The 23,052-nt window shown below is 34.5% G+C and overlaps 3 protein-coding genes across 3 annotated transcripts in view; 1 reads left to right on the forward strand and 2 right to left on the reverse strand.

Moving 5' to 3' along the window:
- Nucleotides 1–1,992: 1,992 nt before the first annotated feature.
- Nucleotides 1,993–2,925, reverse strand: LOC117117990 (kappa-type opioid receptor-like). The gene has a single exon (XM_033262486.1). It carries the CDS (start codon nt 2,923–2,925, stop codon nt 1,993–1,995), a length of 933 nt encoding a protein of 310 aa, XP_033118377.1.
- Nucleotides 2,926–9,222: 6,297 nt separating this feature from the next.
- LOC117117999 lies at nt 9,223–11,664 on the reverse strand. The gene is made up of 2 exons (XM_033262493.1): nt 11,568–11,664; nt 9,223–10,248 (listed from the first exon to the last, which is right to left on the reverse strand). The coding sequence occupies exon 2, from the start codon at nt 10,213–10,215 to the stop codon at nt 9,391–9,393; it is 825 nt and encodes a 274-aa protein (XP_033118384.1). The 5' UTR covers nt 10,216–10,248; nt 11,568–11,664; the 3' UTR covers nt 9,223–9,390.
- Nucleotides 11,665–11,685: 21 nt separating this feature from the next.
- LOC117118000 (tetraspanin-9-like) overlaps nt 11,686–23,052 on the forward strand; it is a 44,276-nt gene continuing 32,909 nt past the window's right edge. Inside the window, exon 1 of the mRNA XM_033262495.1 lies at nt 11,686–11,786. The gene's annotated coding sequence lies outside the window, so the exon portion shown is untranslated. The remainder of the gene's footprint in view (nt 11,787–23,052) is intronic.

Below are 23,052 nucleotides of genomic sequence, written 5' to 3' on the forward strand. Positions count from 1 at the left end.
AAAACACCACAGAGCCGGACAAATCAATCACAGTCTGATGCAGAAGTAATTTCCGTGAGAGTGACTTTTTGTAAGTTTTGTTGTAGATGAACACAAACATGACGATGGAGTTCGCGATGATACCAGTACAAGCCAATATCAAACGGACTAAGACCAACACCAAGGGATCTTGCAGTTCTGTGCGAGCTGTGTCATTCGTAAATACATCCATGTTTTCCAAAGTCTTCCACTGGCAAAGCGGATAATTTAACAGGAATGCTTGTGAAAAAAATTGTTATAATTTGTGTTTAATTACAAGTTTTTTCAAAATAGGTTGAAAGTAGTACGCCGAAAAATTTTCTGAAGCTGTCCACTTTCAACAAACACATTTCATCGCTTGATTATGATATTCTCATAAACCAAGCGGTTATGTTAAAGTCATGATAAATATTGTAAAAACATAAAACGTCAAATGAGACAGTCGATATCGAAGTTTCACATGAATGGTCAGCCAGAGCGTTAAGAAAAAACATATTACATTACGTCACAGTAATGACAACAAAATTGATAAAAGAACGCTATTACTGTAGTGGTGGTGGTGGTGATGTGCGGTGAATGGTGATGTGCGGTAAAATGGCCCTGGTAAAAATGGCCCCAAATGAGAGGTAGGTAAAAATGGCCCAATTCAGTAATAAAGATGATTTTTTGAATATTCAAATATTTAAATACTGTAAAATAGCAAGAATTGAATCAATAAATGCTAAAATGGCTCCTATTTATTAAATGAACTTATTAATGAATTTTTAATGAATTTTTAAACTATTCAAATTTTATTTAAATAGTTTATTAAATCAATATGATAAAATTTAGTAATAAAACTGATATTTTTTAAATCACTAAACTATTTAAATGCTGTAAAATAGCAAAAATTGAATTATGAATCAGCCTATGCATATTTGAAAACTAAAATAACTTGTTTTCAAGATTGTACATTTAATGTTAAATAAGTTGCCATTTATATTATTTCTTGCAGGAATAAATAAAAAGAAATGAATAAAATAGTCCATAGATTAACAAAATAAATAATAAATAAGCTGTCGTCATTATAATTATACTGTACTAGTTGCCAATGTATTCCGTTAGATATTTGTTATGATAGAGTTTAGCGTATTGCTAAACCTCACAAACCTCCCAAAACCCACTGGAGAAACCCAGATCATGTAATTTTGATTGACTCACTTGGTATATAAATAAGAAAATCGGAAATAAATTCATAAGGATCAATTTTTGTTTTTGTGAAAAATACTTGCAAATACACCGCAAACTTCAAAAAACACTGCGAACCACATCCAAGCCCTTTAATTATAATTGTCAGACTCTCTTTTAATCTCATTAAAAAAATAATTTGATGTTCATAACAATCTATTTTTGCAGGGTTTAGCAATACCCAGATTAAAGTTAAACATTTTTGGAAATTGTGATTCCGCTTCCTTGCAATTCAGGCTGAGTGTCTGGGTGATTCGGTTACATCTAAATTATTTTAGTATTAAAAATGCATGATTTATTGATTAAATTATTGCTATTTTTCAACATTTAAATGAAAAAAAAAATTATTCATCACTTTTTTTTATCTATATGGATACATAATTCCTGCAAAAAAGTAAAATATAAATTGCAATTTATTTGATGTTAGATTCTTTCTAAAAGTTAAATTATTTCTCCTTAAACAAAATGCATATATGGTTGCAAAAAGATCAGTTTTCATACAGAATGTTATCATTGGGGTCATTTTTACCTACATCATTTTGGACCATTTTTACAGGGGCCATTTTAACCTACATTCCTTAATTGCAGTACCAGATATTAACTCAATATTTACAATTTAGAGTTTATGCAATGAAACTAAAGATGCATTGTCTGAATTTATGGAACAAGCAAGTTTTCAATAATTAGGAGAGCCAATTACCTGGCCATTTGGGTCATCAGGCAAAAAGCTGCTGGTTTAAATGATTTTTATGTATTTGGAGTTTCTAAACTGAGGAATATATCCTGTCTAATCTTGTAAAGTCCTCGTTGAAAATCCTTATACACCAAACAGTAGATAAATGGATTGATAGCGAGATTTAATTCCAGAAACACCACACTCAGCTCATGAAATATATAATTATAATTATCTGATATGAAATAAATCAAGTAAAAAACAGAGAATGGAGTTACTGTAACCATATAAACAGATGCAATTAGGATCAGTGTACTCAACAGGTCAGACTTGAACGTCTGAACTCGTCCAAAATTTCTGGGTTGCGATTCAGACGAAGGCTGTTGGCTAACTGTTCGTTTCATTCGTAATTTTAACATCATCCGCACGTAACAGTATAGCATAATGCAAACAGGTATCATCCAATTGACAACAACTGATAATACACCAGTGCCTGCGTTCATCTCCGTAGGTTTACATTCTTTCACAGTAGGGTGTACATCCGCGTGTATTGGAATACTCCCTGTTAGAATTAAACTGATGACATGGGGGATAATGAGCGATAGGTACCTAAATTTTCCGTCCAAAGATTTCTGGCGATACAACAATGGGTGTACAACGGCAGTATAACGTTCAATTGTAAGCATAACAAAATTGAATGTTGATGTCGCCGACGTGTACACAAAAAGAAATTGCATTTTACAGAATATGGTACCACCAATACCATCAGGAACATCAATGTTGTAGAAGATCAAAAACATCACAGAGCCGGTCAGATCAATCACAGTCTGATGCAGAAGTAATTTCCGTGAGAGTGACTTTTTGTAAGTTTTGTTGTAGATGAACACAAACATGACGATGGAGTTCGCGATGATACCAGTACAAGCCAATATCAAACGGACTAAGGCCAACACCAAAGGATCTTGCAGTTCTGTGCGAGCTGACGTATCATTCGTTAATACATCCATGTTTCCCAAAGTCTTCCACTGGCAAAGCAGTAGATAATTTAACAGGAATGTTTGTGAAAAAATTGTCGTAATCTTGTGTATAATTACAATTTTTTTCAAAAAGGTCGGAAGTAGTACGTCGAAAAAGTTTCTGAAGCTGTCCACTTTCACCTAACACATTTTATTGATTGATTATGATATTTTCAGAAACCAAGCGGTTATGTTAAAGCCATGTAAAAACATAAAACGTCCAATCAGGCAGTCGGTATCGAAGTTACACACGAATGGTCAGCCAAAGCGTTAAGAAGAAACCGACTACATTACGTCACAGTAATGAAAACAAAATTGATAAAGGGACGCTATTACTGTGGTAAAATTCATGCAACTAAACAAATGAGTGGCAATCAATTAAAAAAAATATTCAATTGATTGACAATTAGCCTACATAATGGTTTAGCAACACACCCGGGAAGAGCTTGCCAAGAAGGTCATGCTAAACTGAATTGGTCCATTAAACAACCTAATTAGGTGAAACTACTTGTTCATACTCATCAAAATTATTCTTACTTTAATTGCTGATAATAAGGTCGCTTGTTAACGATGTGGAAGATTGCACTTAAAAAACAGTGTTAAAATACTGTCTGTCATGAAATACGCAAACAACACACAAATTAAATTTTTAAAATAATTTTTAACTGATTTCCCGTCATTACAATTTTAAATTACATCTTAATGGTCTAAATAAAAATATATAGGACAGTTATATTTAAGTATTGAGAAATAAATAAATATACAAAGTAAGCAATTGTAAATCTGGTCGACTGACAAGTTTGACGTAACTCAGTATAACCCAAATAAAGTAAGATATGCCATTTTGTTTCGATATTTTGACCCTTTAATTAGATTATCAGTATTGATGATAAAATACAAAGTTTTTATTGATCTGATGATGATCTAATAAAGGTTGAAATCGAATCAGACGGACGTCATTCATCCACTAATAAAAGGACAGGATTTGCCAATACAATGTAAAAAGCAGATTTTAAAAACTCATTGTTTGCCATATGCTTGTCATCTATGTAATATATGTATTCACCAGATAACATGGGTGTAGGCTGGTTTTACGGGCTTTGGGGTGGGGTGTGGTCAGCGGCGCAACTAGGTGATGCCGTGCCCCAGTGCAAGAATACAGTATATAATTGCCTGGCCTTTTGATTTGAAGCGTCAAACCCGGGCGTTAGGACTACGGCTGGGGGGGGGGGGGCACAGTGGAGTAAAAACTAGCGGAATACCATCTTAGTTTAGAGTAGCCTATCATTAATTTATAAATAGATTACATAAATTTAGAGAATGATTTAATTTATTAGGTAATCAGCGCGTACAATATCGGTGGCAGGTTGGTATTCACTTTCTTAATTATTATTATTATTATTATTATTATTATTATTATTATTATTATTATGGTGATCATCCTAGAATATCAACCTTGTGAACCACTTTCAATTCAATTCAATTCTTTATTAATATTCTGCTTTTAAAAATAATGAATATGCGTGGTGACTAAGACCAGAGAGCTGGAACTATGAATAATAATGAACTGTTTTTACATTGATGAACTATGAATAATAATGAACTGTTTTTACATTGATTAATTAGGCCTATGTAATATACTTTTCTTATATTTAATTAAAGCAGCTACTAAAATGCCATAGGCCCTATCTGTATATAGGCCTAGGCATGAGAAGAAAAAACATACCGTAATCAGCTTGCTGCAATATTGATAGTTTCAGACTTATTAAAATGCAGCAACATGCTCATTCAACTTTAGAAATATTAAAAAACATCATAACTAAACAAAACAAAACATTTGTATCGTCATAACATTTTGTAATAGGCCTACAATTAAAAAAAAAATGCCGTAGGCCTATGCTCGTTCAAAAACCACGATCAAACAATAACCAATCACTCAAAACAACAGGAAATTGTATAAAATATTGATTGATATGCATGTGTGATAAAAAAAAAAAAGAAGAGAAAAAATGAATTGAAGAGGTTTATTTTTAATTTTAAAAATGCTTTTAATACTAACAGGCCGGGTTTACGTTCGTTTTAGGATTAAATATATTGGTGTATACATCTCGCATCCTCGAACAATCATCACATCTAAGACGTCATAAAATAGGAACCGATCTATAGCATGCATTATCTGTGAATAACGATCAAGATAATTTCAATCGAATATACGGTACAGTATTAATGGAAATTTGTAATGTACTATAGCACAGCTACATACAATAAAATATAAGTTCTGTCTGGTTTTGTAATAGCAAAACCACATTAGATAAGATAGAGAATATTCAATATCTTATGACAAAGTCAATATTGAAATACCCAATATATGTCGCCAAAGAAACACTTTATGGGGAATTAAGATGGAGAAAATCAATATCAACACATAATATTAAAATTTGTAATGTACTATGCCACAGGTACATACAATAAATTATACAAGTTCTGTCTGGTTTTGTAATAGCAAAACCACATTAGATAAGATAAGAGAATATTTAATATCTTATGACAAAGACTATATTGAAATACCCAATATATGTCGCCAAAGAGACACTTTATGGGGAATTAAGATGGAGAGAATCAATAGGGTAGGCCTATATTAAACGTTTAAAAAATTTGGAAATATGAAATATGAATGGTAACAAGATAACTTTTTTAAAGCGATTATGAATAATGAAGGCACACTAAAATGGTGTTGTCTCTCACATTTAAAAAACTAAGAAAGAAATGGTCTGGAGGCCTTACCGGTATATAATTGTGAACCAGCTATTGGCTAGTCCAAACGGTTTAAGATTAACCACATAAATAACGAAGAGAAAGATTGGCTTATCAGGGCCTTACAGAAATTTGGTCAAATTGTAATGTACGGTACTACAGACAATATTTAACAAAACCATGGCGACTTCGGTCCGAAATTATACACCACGCAATAGTACCCTTTTTGTAAATGTTGGGACCTCTTGTAGTGCATCACATTACATGCAGTACACAGTATATTTTGATTATTTTTCATGTGTAAATAAGGTCCCTTTATAAGAAAATCCAGTGGCGGATTCAAGGGGGGGGGGGGTCCGAGGGGGGTCCGAGCTTCCTTAAATCTTTCGAAGTTATACAAAAAAGTGGAACAAAATAGAGAATTACTGTATATTAAAATGCAAGTCTGAAAGTGCAATTTCCTGCCATCTAGAGGTACCATAATCATACGTTTTCTTAACTCAGCCCCAACCATGGCGGGGCTGAGGTGGTATTGGCCCTCAATATCTTCTGGGCTTCTTCTACTTCGAATTCCTGGATCCGCCACTGTAACCACAAGTGATCCTTTGTTGTGATTACTGTTCTTAGTTGTGATTTCAATGCACTTTTTTTTAATGTGCTTTTATTGTCTTTTTAAATAGTTTTATATACGGTATTGTCTAAAAGTCTCTCATTAGTAGTAGAATAAGTAGTGTTTTTATGAAAATTTTGTGTATTTTAGTACTTGTAAATTTTTATATTCTTATTTATTTTAATGTATATTGTAAATCACATGCAATTCAGTGTTAATTTCACTGTCATTTGTGATCCAAATAAAATGAAATCAATGAAATGAGGACCGTTGTGGCGACGTTATGAAACGTTAAGAATTTTTTCTCTCTTTCTTTGTTACATTAAGTTCTCTCATATTCCAATCTAATTACAGTACTGTATTTGATTTTGTTAAGATTTTCATTTTGTATTTTTGGATGCACCACTCGGAAACGAGCGATTGCCACTGATACAAAAGTGATTCCTAATACATATTGAAATTAATGACTGCAGTGCCGTGCCACAAGTGTTAGCAACCTGTTGAATAAATACATTTGTAAATAGGCCAGAAATTACCAAGTTCAGTAATGCAAGTGTTGGCTCCAGGCCATGAAACCAAGAACATAGATACTGGGGCGGATTCAGACGGTGCGATCGCACCCTACTAAATTGTATTAAGAAAAATAATTGTATTGTACGGCTGATATGAATTACCGATAAGATTTTTAAGATACTAGATTGCAATTTAAGTCCATATATTCTGAAAATTTTCTCACCTCATGACATTTAGTGCTCATGCTTTAAAAGCCTCAAATTTTGTCCTGCAAATTTTAGTTTCCTATTTCAGATATGTTTTAGGCCTAAAAATTACCTAATTATAAATTTTTCCATCTTAAAATATATGTATAAGCAGAGCGGAGAAAAACAATGTGGCAAGTTCGCAAATAATTCGCCAAGCTGAGGATTGTGTTAGTAAGAGGCCTCTGACATACAATCATTGAAGAATGAACACATTAACATTTTGGTAGCCATAGAATAAGAATATTTTGAGTCGGTTTATAACAGACTGTGCTATCACAATCTGGTTTATAAGTAAAGTAAATTTATTGTGTTACTTTCCTTCTTAAAACTAGAACCATTTTCAATGAAGCATATGCACACATTACACCCTTCAGGATCAGGTTGCCAATTTTTAACTCCGATGAGGAGCTCGTAGAAACACTCGGCTGATTAATAGATAAGATCTTTTTTTAGCTCTACTGCCTCTATTATAATAATAATAATAATATACCCAAATATTTATATAGCGCCAATTCCAAGAAATGATTAAAAGGCACTGAGCATTATTACCCCTGGACAGTGGATAACAATAACATACAATGACAAAGTGGAACAACGTGCAACCTTCTCTTCTCCCTGGGGAGTACACTGCCCTCATGAGGGTGATTGATTAATAGTTGATTTATTAATAGATATTTTTTAGATCTACTGCCTCTCTTATACTAGTATACCCTTGAGGCTGATTGATTAATAGTTGATTAATAGATCTTTTTTAGGTCTACTGCCTCTATTATAATGCTCTTATCGTAGCTTTCAAGATTACAAAAACTCGTTTTATAGACTGTAGCCTAAGGCAGAATTAAGAACTTGGTCAAGGGTGAGTGTGTATGTGGTAGATACATCCATGATACTGTACCACTCACATTGCATTTTATGCTTCTTAAAAGAACTCTTCAAAAGTATTATTAAATTTCTTATTATTTAATTGAGATTTCAATGTGAGTTTGCATCATGAAAACATCATAGGAGTGATATTTTGGCCTGACGAGTTATTGTACTGAATAATCAGTACGTCCCGAATACTTACGAAAAAAAATTGGCAAGTGATTTGGGTGGGAATCGAACCCACCACCTCCAGATAGCTAGCCTAGCAATATAACATCACTCCTATTTAATTGTGGTTACAGAGCACAACAGTTGTGTCATCACAACACCAGGTGGCGCCCTTTGTTGTCAACCAGACATTGGTTACCATTCATTACGCCTGAATGACTTCATAATCTTAATGGTTTAGAATAGGCTTTCTCGAATAGGCATTTTAAAACCTAATAATTTACCAAAAGCTCACATTATATTAGTTATCGAACACACATTTAATTATCAATTAAAATTTACAAAGAAAAACTAAGATACAGCATCTTAATAATTACGTTATAAATTGGGATCAATGGTTTGTTAGTGGAGAAAATGGTGTCCGGTTGAATGCATTTTGTGTTGCCGATAGCAACAGAGAAGTATCGCATGGTATTGTAAAGCAACACTGTAGTACTCTGTATTTCAGTTTTATTATTTTTCAGACTAACCAATCTACAGTATTTAAATAATTACGTATTTACTATTGGCTACTCAGCTGCCGTTCATGCTGTTTCCCATTTACTAGCAAACCCTTTAAAAGGGCATTTTGGCGGGTTGGTGAACCAGGTTTTGCCAGAATCTTATCTCAATAATCCAATTAAACATCAAAGAAGAATACCTCTACTTAAGAGTCATTATCACAGCAGGCATTGCTATTTGTCAATAAATTACCTGTGTAGTATTTAAAAACCAGACTGGAAAAAAGCTGTTGTTCATAAATGGTAGGCATTTTTATTACCTTAGTTGTAATTTAAGATAAAAACATAATACGGTAGCTATGTTTTTGAATTTTAAAAATTAACGACTTACGTTAGAAGTTACAACATAGTTTTTAATTTAATTGTGCTAGTCTTTCTACAAACTGTTCACAACTAATATACAGTAGCTTCACTGTTAATCTTCTTACAAAATTCGCTGAAGAATAGAGATAAGAAGAGATCGACAAAACCTGCTTCAAAAAATTGAAAATTTGGTACATGGGGAAGTCTCCTCATGGATACAGTTAGATCCAATAAACTGTCACAGTAGAGATACATGTATTAACAGCAATTAAAATTCAAAGATAATATTATTATTTATTGTTTTTAAATGAATGTAATTATAATCAAGTTAAAACAATTGATATCACAATGATTTCAGCATTCTATATTCAACACTTTAGTTGACATTAAAAGGCAGTTGTTTTTCCATCACTCAATTCAATTATCAATTTCATTCCTAAGTATCTTCATCTCTTTTTCTGATGGATTTTCTCTGTTTGTTTTTCCTAAACATGATTTTTTCTTCACCCTCTTGTTTATTTTTTCCTTTGGTTAATGGATCTTCTTCATCCGAAGCGTCTAGATATTTTAAGTCAAGCTGGACATGAATTGACGGCATCGACTCTGCTTTTGGTTTTCTGTCTGTTTTTGCCTTCAATTTTTTGGGCGCCCCTACTACACACTCCTCCATTCGAAACACATTTCCATACATTTTTGGATTAGTTTTTCCAGTATCATTAACTTCTTTTGCAAGTGGTTTTGAGAAGGTGATTTTATCATCTAGATTTGCAACAACATTTGTTGTAGAGTCTGTGTTTCGAGCACGCTGTTCTGCAAGGAACTGGAAAGCAATTTTTTTATTCTGACTTTCACTTCCAATGTCAGTGTCTTCTAAAGAGTACTTTGTCCATTTGGCAGGATTACTGTAGTCTTGTTGCCTGCTTCTCCTTTTATTATTCCATGTGGAATGCTTGTCTTTATTGTACTCTGAGTCTCTATATTGACTTTCATTGTTTGACCATTCTTTTCTGTCTCCGCTGAATCGATCTCTTCCTCTGGTTGTCTTTGATGGCATGGTCTTCGGAACCCTAAAGGAAGCAGAACCATCTACATCACGATGTTCCCCTTTATTATCCTCATCATCATCCGTTGAGAATCTTTTAACCAAGTCATTTTTGTACTTGGTCTCAAGTGATTCAAGTTGCTGGAAGATGTCTTTCTGTTTGGTGTTGAATCCTCCATCGCTTCCTTTCAAATGGAAGCAATCTAATTGACCTGCCATCCTTCATCCAGGTTCCTTTGTGTCTGGAGAATCCTTGAGAAAAAGAGAAACAAAGGTAAATTGAGTTTATTGAGCACTGGAAACACTAATTATAAATGAGAAAGGGACTGGTAAAATATTCCAGTAATTATTCATTGTGAGGGCAGTGTATTTAAACAGATGGTTATAGTGTAAGTGAAAATGTATTACAAAGTAACAGTCAATAGACAACTTTAGTCAATATATAATTTGAATGCATACCAGTGCATCAATGCTAGGACATCAAGATACAGTATTCTTTTTTTATCTAGAACAATAATCAATTCCTGCCAACCCTTGAGCAATTTAAATCCACAATTCAATTTAAATGCGAGTAATCACAAGCAAACACATATCTGCACCCAATGGCATCATGGATCATTGATTATCCTTTGCCATGTACAACAATGAAGATGAAGATGCTTGCAGTGCTTGAACCAGAATCTACAATGTCTGCATATTAACTTTTGAAATCTTTGTTGAGCAATAATTTTACCATGTAGCCATGCATGGGCCAGCTGCCCCCCCCCCCACCACTTTCTTTGAATCCTCTACAGATCTTCAGCGGTTATTAACTTTTATTAACACATATAATTTTATAACTTCACATACAGTGATACCCATCGGCACTGACAACCATGAGGGGGAGGGGACTTTGCAAATGTAGGGTAGGCATACTGTACCACCTCAGCCCCACTATGGTTGGGATTGAGGTAAGAAAATTTATTATTATTCGACCTCTAGATGGCCGGAAATGACACTCTCATCTCCTTTTTTTCAATTTTTTTTTATAATTTGGAAAAATTTCGGGTTAATGACTTTTGTTAACACATTAATTTTATCACTGCACACACAATGATACACATTGGGAAAATTGATAATAAAATATTGAAAATATGCAAATTTGCGGGAGATCGGTTATTTACGGGAGGTTCTTGCTTGCTTGTTGCAGGAGTGCGGAAGGAAGGTCATCCTGATTGCCAGGAGACTCCTGTGAGACTTGGGACCCCTGTAGTTTGTAGTAGTAATAGTACTAGGCCTAGCCTAGTAGTAGTAGTAGTAGGGCCTACTCTACCTATCCCCGGCGGGCCGCCTAGCTAGTGTACTAGCCTACCATATACTATTCTAGTAGTAGTAGGCCTACCTACTACTACTAGGCCTAGGCCCTAGGCCTAGTCCTAGCCTAGCTAGGCTGTGAACGACGACGCATGCATGCTACTGTTCTGTAGCCTAGGCCTGTCTGTTTTTAAAATTCTGTCACAATGTCACATTTCATAGCACATACTTTAGTTTGTATTCTAGTTAATGGTCCCAATATTTAATTAGATACCTACAATTATTAACAATAATTGAATATTTAAACAGCACTCAGGCCTCGGTCGGCTGCTTGAGATGCAGCAAAAACAACACGCAGATATGTGAGCGCCCTCTGGAGTAAGGAATCGCGACATCATCACAACTCAGCATGTCATCATCGGCTCGAATTTCAAGACGAAGTAAAGGTATTGTTTCGCTCCTTGAAATATTCATCTAATTCTGTATATTAATCAAAGGTATGCTTTCTTTTACACAGTTTTATTCCATTAAAAGCGCTACCCGCTTTAGTGGAATCATTTTTGAAAGTGATAATTTAGATTTCACTTCACAAACAAGTGTGCGCCAGGCTGTGTTTTGTCACTGTCACTGTGTGTCATCCTTCTTGTGTGTAGATAGTCTTTATCATAGTTTGCTTAATAGAGAAAATAGAATGCTCAATCAGAAATGCATTCTCAGTGTGCAATCCAATACCCAGGGATGAATTCCCAGGCCAGGTACGCTTTAGTAAGTTTTGTAGGCCTAGCCCCCCCCCCACCCAAATCATATTTCATTATCTTTAAAAAATTTTTAATGTAGTCCTACATAGTTCTGGTAAGTTTAAGATTATGAAGTCAAATGTTATTTCATTATTTTCTATAAGAAATTGTTGAACAAGTGTACCGTAACATAGGGTTATGGGCAGTCATGTAGGATACAGACGTTCTAACCTCTGCAATGCAAAATTTGGGAGACTAGGTGTGCTGGTGAAGTGCACCCCACCTCCGAAATGGGCATTCCATTCTGCTTTTGAGGTGTCGGTAACACTCGTGGAAACCTTTGTACATGCCCACATCATTGATAAATATTGGCGCACATAGGAAAAACATTTACAGAAATACTTGGTATTTTGGTATTTTCAAGTTTGAGTTTTATTTGTCATACAAATGGTTCTTAATAGGTGCAAATAATAATTAAAAAGTAAATCATTTGATAAATTGTTAGTGAATAACAGTTAAACTTGCCTAAGTTGACTGTGCCTAAGTCGAATAATTTCTAAAGTTGATTAATTTCTAAAGTTGATCTTATTTTACAAGCCAAATTGTTGTGTTTTCCATTAATTAACAATCTGTAAGTCGAATTTTATCTAAGTCAAACAATATTTCAATGGCATTTTGGAGACAATAGGCAAGATCAACTGTACATAAACAACAACAAATAGTAGTTGTACCTGGATATAAGCGAATTCTTAATTTAGACGTAGGTAAAAAGTCAAGGTGGTTTTCAGTGGCACTTGCCACCTGCTAATTTTTTCCTAAGATGTTTCTTCAAGGGTGGATTTTTTTTCTTCTCGCTCGGCTATTTTACCCCGGCTGTATTCACCAGTATTTTTCCTCCTAGTTCTCTCACTGATTTTTTTTTCATCAGTTTATAAGTTCATTATACAGTAGGCAGAACATACAGTATTTGTTTTTATTTCTTATTTTTTTTCATTGTATAAATTAATTATTGTTTTTTTGTCGTAAGGTTCCACACAGGTGTGCCGATGATAAAAAAAGCGTTATCCAATCAATTTATTGACTCTTGACGCATTCGAAATACTGATAAAGTCTAATAGTTCCGGGTTCACATAAGAAATAGAGGAAAGACAACAGGAAATCTTGTGTTAACATAATTGCTCTTCACACCTATTTCCTAGTTTGTTCTTTATCATATTTGACTGCATCAGCTTAAATTCCGGCAAGGATTGACAATATTATTTCAGTTAAGGAGCAACAAAAGGAAGGACGCAGTGATATTATTACCATGTCTGATCTTCTACAGTTCTTTTGCTCACAGTACCCTTTAAAATTATTTTCTTCTGCTATTATTTCGCCTACATTACGCCTAAAATTTTATGTTGCGGTTGTTGGTAGCATTCAGTCCCATTTTATTAAATGTATTAATTAAATTAATGTTATTGAACAATAGAGGAATATGTTTTGTACTTCATCCGTGGTTTAGTTATCAGTATTACCGTACCATTATGTTAACTTACCATTTTATAAATTATGCGGATAACATGTTAAAACAATTTTTTATATACTAACGTTTAATACGCTGAATGCTTATTATTTTTTAATTTTGTGACAAAGACAACAATGTTGTAAACAGAATATAATGTGTATTCTTTACTGAAAGTTAAGGAATTTATATGATTTCACTAATATCAGCCCATGAGGGAATTTCATGTTGGCAATCGGCAAATTGCCATCCATATTCGACAATTTTTTGCCGACCTAGGTCTAGATTTTTTGGTTTCAAAAACTGCTTGGAAAGTCAAAACTTTGACTGAAACAGGCTATAGCAGAAACTGAATTTCACATACGTCGTCAAACTAATAAATAGGCATCGTGCAATGTGTTTACAGTCATCTTTCTCCCCTACGCTGTAGCTAGGAATAGTCCTTTCGTAGGCTAGTAGGATTGAAGCTAGCCAGCCAAGGCCTAAAACATTGCCTAATTGAAGCAACTTGGGCTGCGTAGATCGTAATACTTATCTAAATTTTTTATTTTCTTCATTGTACAGTATTATTATCATATATTTAAAATGTTGTTTATTAAAAAACAACCATATTGTAGGCCTAATCTTACCGTCCGTTTAAACACAAACATGATCGCATCGTGACTTCACTACTGTCAAGTAGTGTACATGTGAGAAAAAATCCCAGATAGGTCGTTCTGGGCATACGCATGGACATGCACGGGCAGTTTTGAAGCACAGACGGCCTACTGTATGATGATACAATCGTAGCTTTTATAAAAGTGATACAAAACTGGTATTTCCCATGCTAAAGATAATGCTAAAACGAATGCTGACACGACATTGCTTCGGCAATTTTCTTATGTAAAACATATACTACACTATTAAAATTATACAAGTACAACCATTCTTTTACCAATAATTTATTGATTTAATTGAGATAATTAACACAATCAAGATCTTTAGATGACGATGTAAAGTCGAGAGCATACGGAAAAATTGTAGCATATACTATTAGCCTAGGTAGTAAAAAATTGCTGAGACTGCTGACTGTGGAGAATTTAACGTCGGCAAATTTTTGCCGACCTAATATTTTTCAAATTTCATGGGCTGCTAATATTGTAGAGAGCACAATGTAAAGTAGAACTTGAAATTAATAATCAAATATCGAGTTGCTTCATGACTCTGATATTATCTTTTGCCCGTGAGCTCAACTAAAAAAAAAAAAAATATTTGGCTCAAATTGATTAAGGAATTATCCATACAGTATCGAATACAATACAGGAAATATGCTTTCCCTGTACAATGAATAAAAAAAAATACTAAAATATAAGATACAGTTGTACACAAGAATATTTTGGGATTATTCTGAATTTGAAGAAATGTGAGAGACTGGGAGATTTCATGAGAAATTGGGAGACTCCTGATCGAATAAAAAGTTTAAAATAAAATGTATCTCATGCAACTTCTTGTTGAATATCATAATTATATCCTTTTTCTGTGATACTGCCCTCTAGCAAGACAATAGACACAGAGCTGAAGTTTCCAAAATAAAAATAGATTACAATTAATTTGAATTTTGAAGACTGTAGACATATGCTCCCAAGCCTAAAATTTATTTTATATTTATTTCTATATTTTTATATTTTATTGTAATGCCTGGTGAATCATGTTAAAGATTGTAAATTATGATAATATACACCATTTTCATCAAATTTGAAATGAAAATTTTTCGAGAACCTGGCAACTACCACTGGGCAACTTACATGCCTAGCATTTCACTGTACATCTTCATGGATTAATTAAATAACTAACGAGCACAAATGTTTTAAAACGTAAAATGAACGAAATGTTGATATTAAAAACAAGTAAGTCTTTAAACAGTAAAAAAGCTATTTCAATATTTACATACAAATCGTATCTGATTTCTGCTGCTGCTATAGCAAAGGTCGAGCGGCACTATCCCCTGTGCAGTGCTCTATTTGTAAACTCGCTGGCTGCTCAAGCTAGGCCGCTGGAAATCGCCCAAGTGAAAAGTTGCGAGATTAGTGGCGCTGTTTTAATATAAGCCCGATAAAATGGTGTATACATTACATATGAGATCATTGACACCATGTATATAAAAATCATTTTAATTTTCCAAACTTGTTCTCAAGAAAGTGGCACTAACTATGTGACAAGCTAATTGTGTACGTATGCGCAATTTGGTTTGATTGTTGTTTCATTCTCTATTTACAGAGACATCATCCACCAGCTAATTTTATTAATATTGTCCATACATTACTTTAACGTTTAATTGGTACTGTATTCAGGGGTGGATTGGGGGCAGGGAAGCATGCTTGGATGACTTAGAATGAATGTTTATTGCCACCCCCCCTCCCACCCCAGTCAAAAAGATTGGGAGCTCTCTAGGTTAAGACTTGGAGCTAGACCTAGCTACTGGATTAGAGCAAAAAGTATAGATATGGAAGAGAGCGTTGTCCTGTTTGTAAATACGTCACTGCCCTATTTACGATGGAAGTCGTCATCGTTAACATAAGTTAAGTTTAGTAATTTTTAAGTTGCAAGTGAATAAATAAATTAAACCAAAAACCTGGAGTGCGGCCAATGTGTATTGAGTTTACAGGAAGTGCGCCCTCTGCAGTGGTATGATGATAAAAAATAAAGTAAATCTACTGCCATCTACAAAAGTATTTGTATCATGTGAAAAAACAAATAACCACAGAAACAATCTGTGTGCGGTAGTAGTAGGTAATAAAGGGCATAAAGACAGCAGTAGGCGTCTTCCTCTGGCTGCGTGTAGGATGTAATTATGCCATCGTTTCAATCATGTTGCCAATATTATCCAATAATGACAATGAATTGACATGATAATCTTAATAACAATCACATAAAAGTGATATGTTTGTTTAGCTTTTGTGTTTTTAGTACATTTTGATGGGAAACAATTAGATTTTAAAATGCCTATTCCAGAAAGCCTATGAAGTCATTCAGGCGTAATGAACGGTAACTAACGTCGGTTGACGACAGAGAGTGCCACCTGGCGTCGTGACGACACGACTTTGGTACTCTCTTTTAACTGAAAATGTCTTCTTCAAGAAAGTATTTAATTATTTAACTTAAGTGGAGAAGTATTTTTTTTATTGGAACCAAAATGCTGACCATTAGTACTTTACAAAAGTTTATACATAACCTTTTAATTGGAACTATCAGCTTTTAAACAGTATTATAACCAAGGCCAATAGGAAATTGTTCAAGCTGTGTGTCCTTTATGAAGTTGAAGTTGGTGCTGGCAAAAATCTCTATTGTTCTGTTTTACCTATACTGTAGTCTCTGTCTCTTATACACATCTAGATGTGTATAAGAGACAGGTGCAAAACTGAATCCAGGGGTTAAGTCCTTGGAAAACCTGACAATAGGGATTTGAAAGGCTTATTAATCAATTTTAGAGTATCACAATTCTGTATGTAATAATTAACATAGAATTTTTTTCTTCCCAATGAATGTTTTTTTTACTTCCAGATAGGGGGAAGCTTAAACCTTTCGCCTTCCCTGACACACAAATACACACACACACAAACATACAGGTGCCACTACAGAGAGAGCAGCTTAGCTCAGTCGACTAATCTGGTGGTAGCCACTGTGTGTGCGCTGAACTGTGGAGATCTCTTGTTCCCTGGTTCAATTCCCATCGCTGCCTCTCGTGTTTAAACCATTGGTCCCGTGTGCCTTTACGGCCCATCTGCATGTTAAAGAACGTAGTACACTCTTCAGAAAGGAGTAGGGGATTGTCTCCCGGTGTACTGCCCAATCACCACCAGAAGGACCCCACTGGAAATACGGTGAGTCTTCTTTTTCGTGGGCTGTCCTTGGTGTTTACGCCGAATAGATCCAAATTCCACAGTAATGTCATACACCGGATTGAAATCGTCGACTGGCCAATGTTAGCTTGCAAACCTGGGGTTGAATACTGTGGCCTTTAACGTATCTATGATCTGGTCATCCCAATTTATTGCGCCTACCCTAGTTTGTGGAACGTTGCTACCGACAAAGTAACTTCAGTAGAGAACAGGCCACATTTCCAGACGCATGGCCATACACATGATTATGATACAAGAAAATTTTTATTCTTGCTTGTTGCTTGATGTAGGTAGAAACTCTCAAAATGAGCCCCTTATGCATGGACTTCCATCATAGCAGTTCAGAATAATAATAATAATAATAATAATAATAATGCATATATAATGCACCATCTATCTAGGTAAACCTATTCCGAGGCGCACACAAACATACTAAACATGGAATATAAAAAAACAACATTATAAAAGTACAATGAAATAAAAAAAAAATGGATTATATAGTTTATATAGTTTTGGGTGGTTTGTGTGAACTTTACGAGTAATAATTTGAATTTGAAAAATAGACTTCACAGTACAGTACTTATAAAATGTCCGACTCTTGACGATGCGCAGCATATTTTATTGATAAATTGTGGGTACACAAAGAAATATCAAACAGATTGTTACGCACGGCACTGTATGCATGAAGTTACAGTCCCCAACACGATTTATTGACTGTTTAAATTTAAAAATTGTAGACTTACTCAATATAAAATTTGTACTTTTCTGCAGTAAAGATTGAAAAATGGATTATTAATTGTTAAATGTTAGCCAGATCTGTTGTATCTGTACACATTAGACCCACAGCAGGTACATATTTTCACACGATACCTGTTAGCTGTCAACCGTCTGGGCCTGCTGCACGTGGTCTGTTTACAATATAAATTCGCACTGGTCTAGTCTATAAATACCAGACCTTTAAAGAATTTTAGACGTAAAGCTATTAGTTGATTAGTTGAGTTGGACGACATGAAATGTCTGGACTTTAAGACTAGTAATTACTTTCGAGTACAAATATGAACAGCTTCAAAAAAGGCACAGTCTATTTCGTTGGGATTTAAATTGAGATTTAAAGTTGTTATAAGTAATTAAATGTGCATATAAAATTCAAATCTTGTAAAACTGGAGTTAAAAATTGAGGGTTTAGAACCTATAAATGAATCATTTTCTCGGAGATTCTCTAGAAGGGATTTGCAAAAAAAAAAAAAAAATTACATTTGAAGTTAGTATTAGAATTGATTAAGATCTGCAAATGGGTACAAACATACGATATGGCCACCCTCCTCTCCAAAATAGCGTCATAAAACACAGTCCTGTTAGCGTGTGGCTGAGAACTCGTGTCTCGTAAGAATCAACCATGCATGAGAAATTTTTACTTGCCATTGTTGTGATGACAGCTTTTAAACACGCAATAATAATTGATGTTTCAGGTCTAGTCGGCCTAGCGTGATGTGTAGTTCCATATACGGGAAGGGTAACTTTCTTAGGTCAAGATGCCCTGTATAAGCGTCTAGAGGCTTATTATTGTTCTTTTAATTCCTAATTTGGGAAACGGGGGTGACACTCCATTCCCAATCCCTGCCGCCACATGCAGTGCTTGGATGGCGCTATGTGCCAAACTACAGTACATCTCTTGCCCTGGCCCTTCAAATTTATTCAATGAACAGTTTTGGCCCCTATTGCGATATAGTTAAGAACCACTGGTTTAGACACTTCAACAGTGAAAATTATGTTATAATACTTACCATATGTTTACACATCACCAGTGTCTTGTTACATTCACATTTAAATATGAATGTGTCACTGGTTGTATTTCACAATATGGCAATCAGTTTGTTTCCTAGAATTTCAAGTAGAATATTTCTGATAATGAAAACAATATGGTTCATTCATGTGATCAAAGCTCTTTTTATAGCATCCTTCAAATATTAGTGCATACAAACATAAGCCATAACAAAATGAAGTAAAACTACAGTGGCTGTGCCAGCGTCTGAAATTTGGAAGGGGAAGTTACTGGTACAATTTTGGGGAGTGGCGGGGTGGAGCAAGGTCCCCAATGAGACAAAGAAAATTTTCCCAAACAGAACATACATAAGACTTTTCCTCATTGTCATAATGAGAAGTGATGTTAAATACAAAAAGAATATGTCATTTTGAAAATTCTTTTTACATTTTTCGCAAAATAAAAAGCTTGATATTGCAGTCGCAAGCTAGGAGAGCATCAGATTTTTGTTTGTCAGACTTAGACAATGTTTGATCAAACTTGGATGAAATAAATATTAAGGCATTCCAACAGACATGGAAAGGTAAGGATTGTTGATCAGGAAAATGATGCAAGCGTACTACAAGATGTTGTTTGAGCAAACATTGATAAGTCTGCTATACTAATACACTATTCCAGACTAGCATCGCATTACGATCGGTTGTAGCAAATGCGACACCCCAGTCGCACTCAATCGCAATTCAAAATCATGTGCGAAGGCTCACCAACAGTAGTCAGTAAGTAAATGAAGATTGCAATGGTTGTATCTGTTGTAATTAGGTGATGCAATCTTTATTACTGCCGGAATCCAATTGCAACGAATCACAACGAATTCCACAGGCACCCATTTGCTGAGGTCAGTCAACATAGATCTACCTACCGGAGGCCTAGTACCATTTTACTCCCTGTTTTTGTTTTTTGTCTGATTTGGTCTGAATGCACTCGTTGATTGTGATCAGAAGTGATGAGATTTGGATTACCACCGATTACATTGCAACTGATCGCAATGGAGTATACAGTAGTCTGAATAGAGTATAAGACCTACAGTAAAACTTGTACTGTATATTCAAAGCTTTACAAAGATTTATTTCACTACCTACACACATTTTCTAGGATCAATAAAACCTGAAGGTATAATAAACCTTTGATAGTTGTATAGTTTTAGTTTTGATTTAATATCCTTGCAGACTTTTTGTATAGATACGAGGACAAGCAAATTCATTGTGTTGTTTACAATGGGGATTTCTTCTCAATCAGTAAACACACTTGAAGAAATGTTCTGCCTACACAGGGTGTGTTGATACTACATTGCTGACGTTACAACAAAATCAAATCAAATCAAATCCATTTTTATTGCAATCTGTTAAGATAAAATATCATCTTCACCAAATTGAAGTTTAACAATATTAAAACATCAATTATTACTAAAACATCAATTATCATTAAAACATCAATAGTTTAAACATCAAAAGACATAAAAAAAAAATTATATTTTTATTTTATTAAAATTAAAAAGCAATTCTTAAGAAGTTGTCATCGAGCGGCGCACCCGAATACTACCACTGATTAAAAATACCATGGTTGATAATAAATTTCTTGGATCTCTCTGTCTTTATTACTTTGGAAAAGGAAACCGATTTGTTTTCCTGAGGTTATAGGTGATGGTACGTTCAGTTGGCAAGAGATGGTATAGTCTGTGAGAGGGACATTTAATTTTTCCAAAATATTTTTGGCATAATCGGGTGCGGCTTTCAGCGAGAACGGGGAGACCAGAGATTTCAAGGGCCCGATTATAACTAACCCCGGGGAGGCTGATGCGAAGCGCTCTTTGTTGAATTCGCTCGAGGGCTTTGGACTGAGTACCAGATATGCAAGTACCCCAAACAGGGGTACAACACCAGGACAAACTTTTCATTGCTGATCAAAGCTACCCTAGCGCCTCCACTGCTATCTAATGTGCAAGCCATGATTCATAGCAATTTTTAAACTGAAGTTTGTTTATAACTTGATTTTTATGACATTCTATTCAAGCTTTCATATTTTTAGTATGTATTGATTAGAAATATAAATAGAAAAGAGTGATGTTAACCTCCCATTGGAGATTTTATTTCATGGTCATGTAAGGAGTACAAGGTTGTAATGTAAACAGTTTAGTAAATTTTTATGTTTATAGAATTTTGATAGATCTTAGGAGATTTCCTGGCAGTGGCGGATGTATTAATGTTGTTGTTTCTGTCAAATTTTAATTTTTTTTTTTCCACAGTTTTTGGTACATGTGATGGCAGCAGAAAGTAAAATTTTATTTTTATGCAGATCTATCATTAACAATAGATGTATAATAAACTTTTTAGGTTTATTATAAAAGTATCCTAATGACAAAAAATATAGGCATTCATTTTTGGTAAAAGAAAAGTGGTAGACAGTAATGAGTAAGATTTTAAATTGAGTGCTTTTTAATTGTAGTGAGATTTTTTTTTCATATTTTAGTTTTATTTTATGGTATTATAATTAAAAGATAGCAGTTTTAGCTCAGTCAGCTAAACTAGTGGTAGCCACTTTGTGTGTGCGCTGAACCGTAGAGATCTTGGTTCTCATCACTCCTCTTCTTGTGTACCAATACAGTCCACGAATTTCACGTTGGCAATCGGCAATTGCCGTGCCAGGATTGCTACAGGACGGCAATTTTTTGCCGACCTAGGCCTAGATTTCTTTGCTTCAAAAACTGCTTGGAAAGTCAAAAACTTTTACTGAAACAGGCTATAGCAGATACTAAATTTCATGTACGTCATTAAACCAAGGAAATTGGTGGTTCATAAAACAGATTTGTTTGTACAATTAACTATTTCTAATAGGCATGCAGTACGTACGATTTGTGTACAATCGTCGTCTTTCAATCTCGCATAGTCTTTTCGTAGGCTAGGCCTAGGAATGATGCTAGCCAGCCAAGGCCTACAACATCGACCAATTGAAGCCATGTGGGCCGCGTAGATCATAATGCTTATCTACATCTATTATTTGTCTTCATTTTACAATATTATCATATTTAAAATGTTGTTTATTATTTAAAAACAACAAAATTCAACATATTGTAGGCCTAATCCTACCATCCATTTAAACGCAATCACGATCGCATTCGTGACTCTACTGACAAGTACTGTACACGAGTGGAAAATCCCTGATAGATCATTCTGGACATGGACATGCATGGGCAGTTTTGAAGCAGCCTGTGATGATACGATCGTAGCTTTTACAAAAGTTCCCATGCCAAAGATAACGATAAAACGAACGCTAAAACGGAATTTATTCGGCGATTTTCTTATGTAAAACATAATATTATACTACACTTAAATTAATACAAGTACGACCATTCTTTCACCAGCAATATATAGATTTAAGAGAAATTAACAAAATCACAATCTGTAGATGAAGAAAAAAGTTTATACTATATTGGCCTAGGTAGTAAAAAATTGCTGAGGCTGCCAACCTCGGAGAATTTAAGGTTGGCAAATTTTTGCTGACCTAATTTTTTCCTAATTTCATGGGATGCTAATAGCACACCATCTTTCAGATGAGACATTAAGCCACCAATTCATTGCACGTTAAAGAATCCAGTGCACTCTTCGGAAAAGAGTAGGGGATTGTCTCTCGGTGTACTGCCTGATTCAGCACCAGAAGGAACCAATTGCAAAGATCTTCTTTGTTGGTTATTCTTAGTGTTTACATTGAATAAATCCAATCCTATTGTTTGAAGAGCACATTTGTTATTTGCAAAAGATTACTGTAACTACATGTTTGGTTTTATAACAAAGTAGTACGAGTATCTAATTCATCGTAAATAATAAA

Source organism: Anneissia japonica, unplaced genomic scaffold (assembly GCF_011630105.1).
Source record: "Anneissia japonica isolate Jap-2015-1 unplaced genomic scaffold, ASM1163010v1 scaffold785_len581690_cov155, whole genome shotgun sequence".
Lineage (NCBI taxonomy): Eukaryota > Metazoa > Echinodermata > Crinoidea > Comatulida > Comatulidae > Anneissia > Anneissia japonica.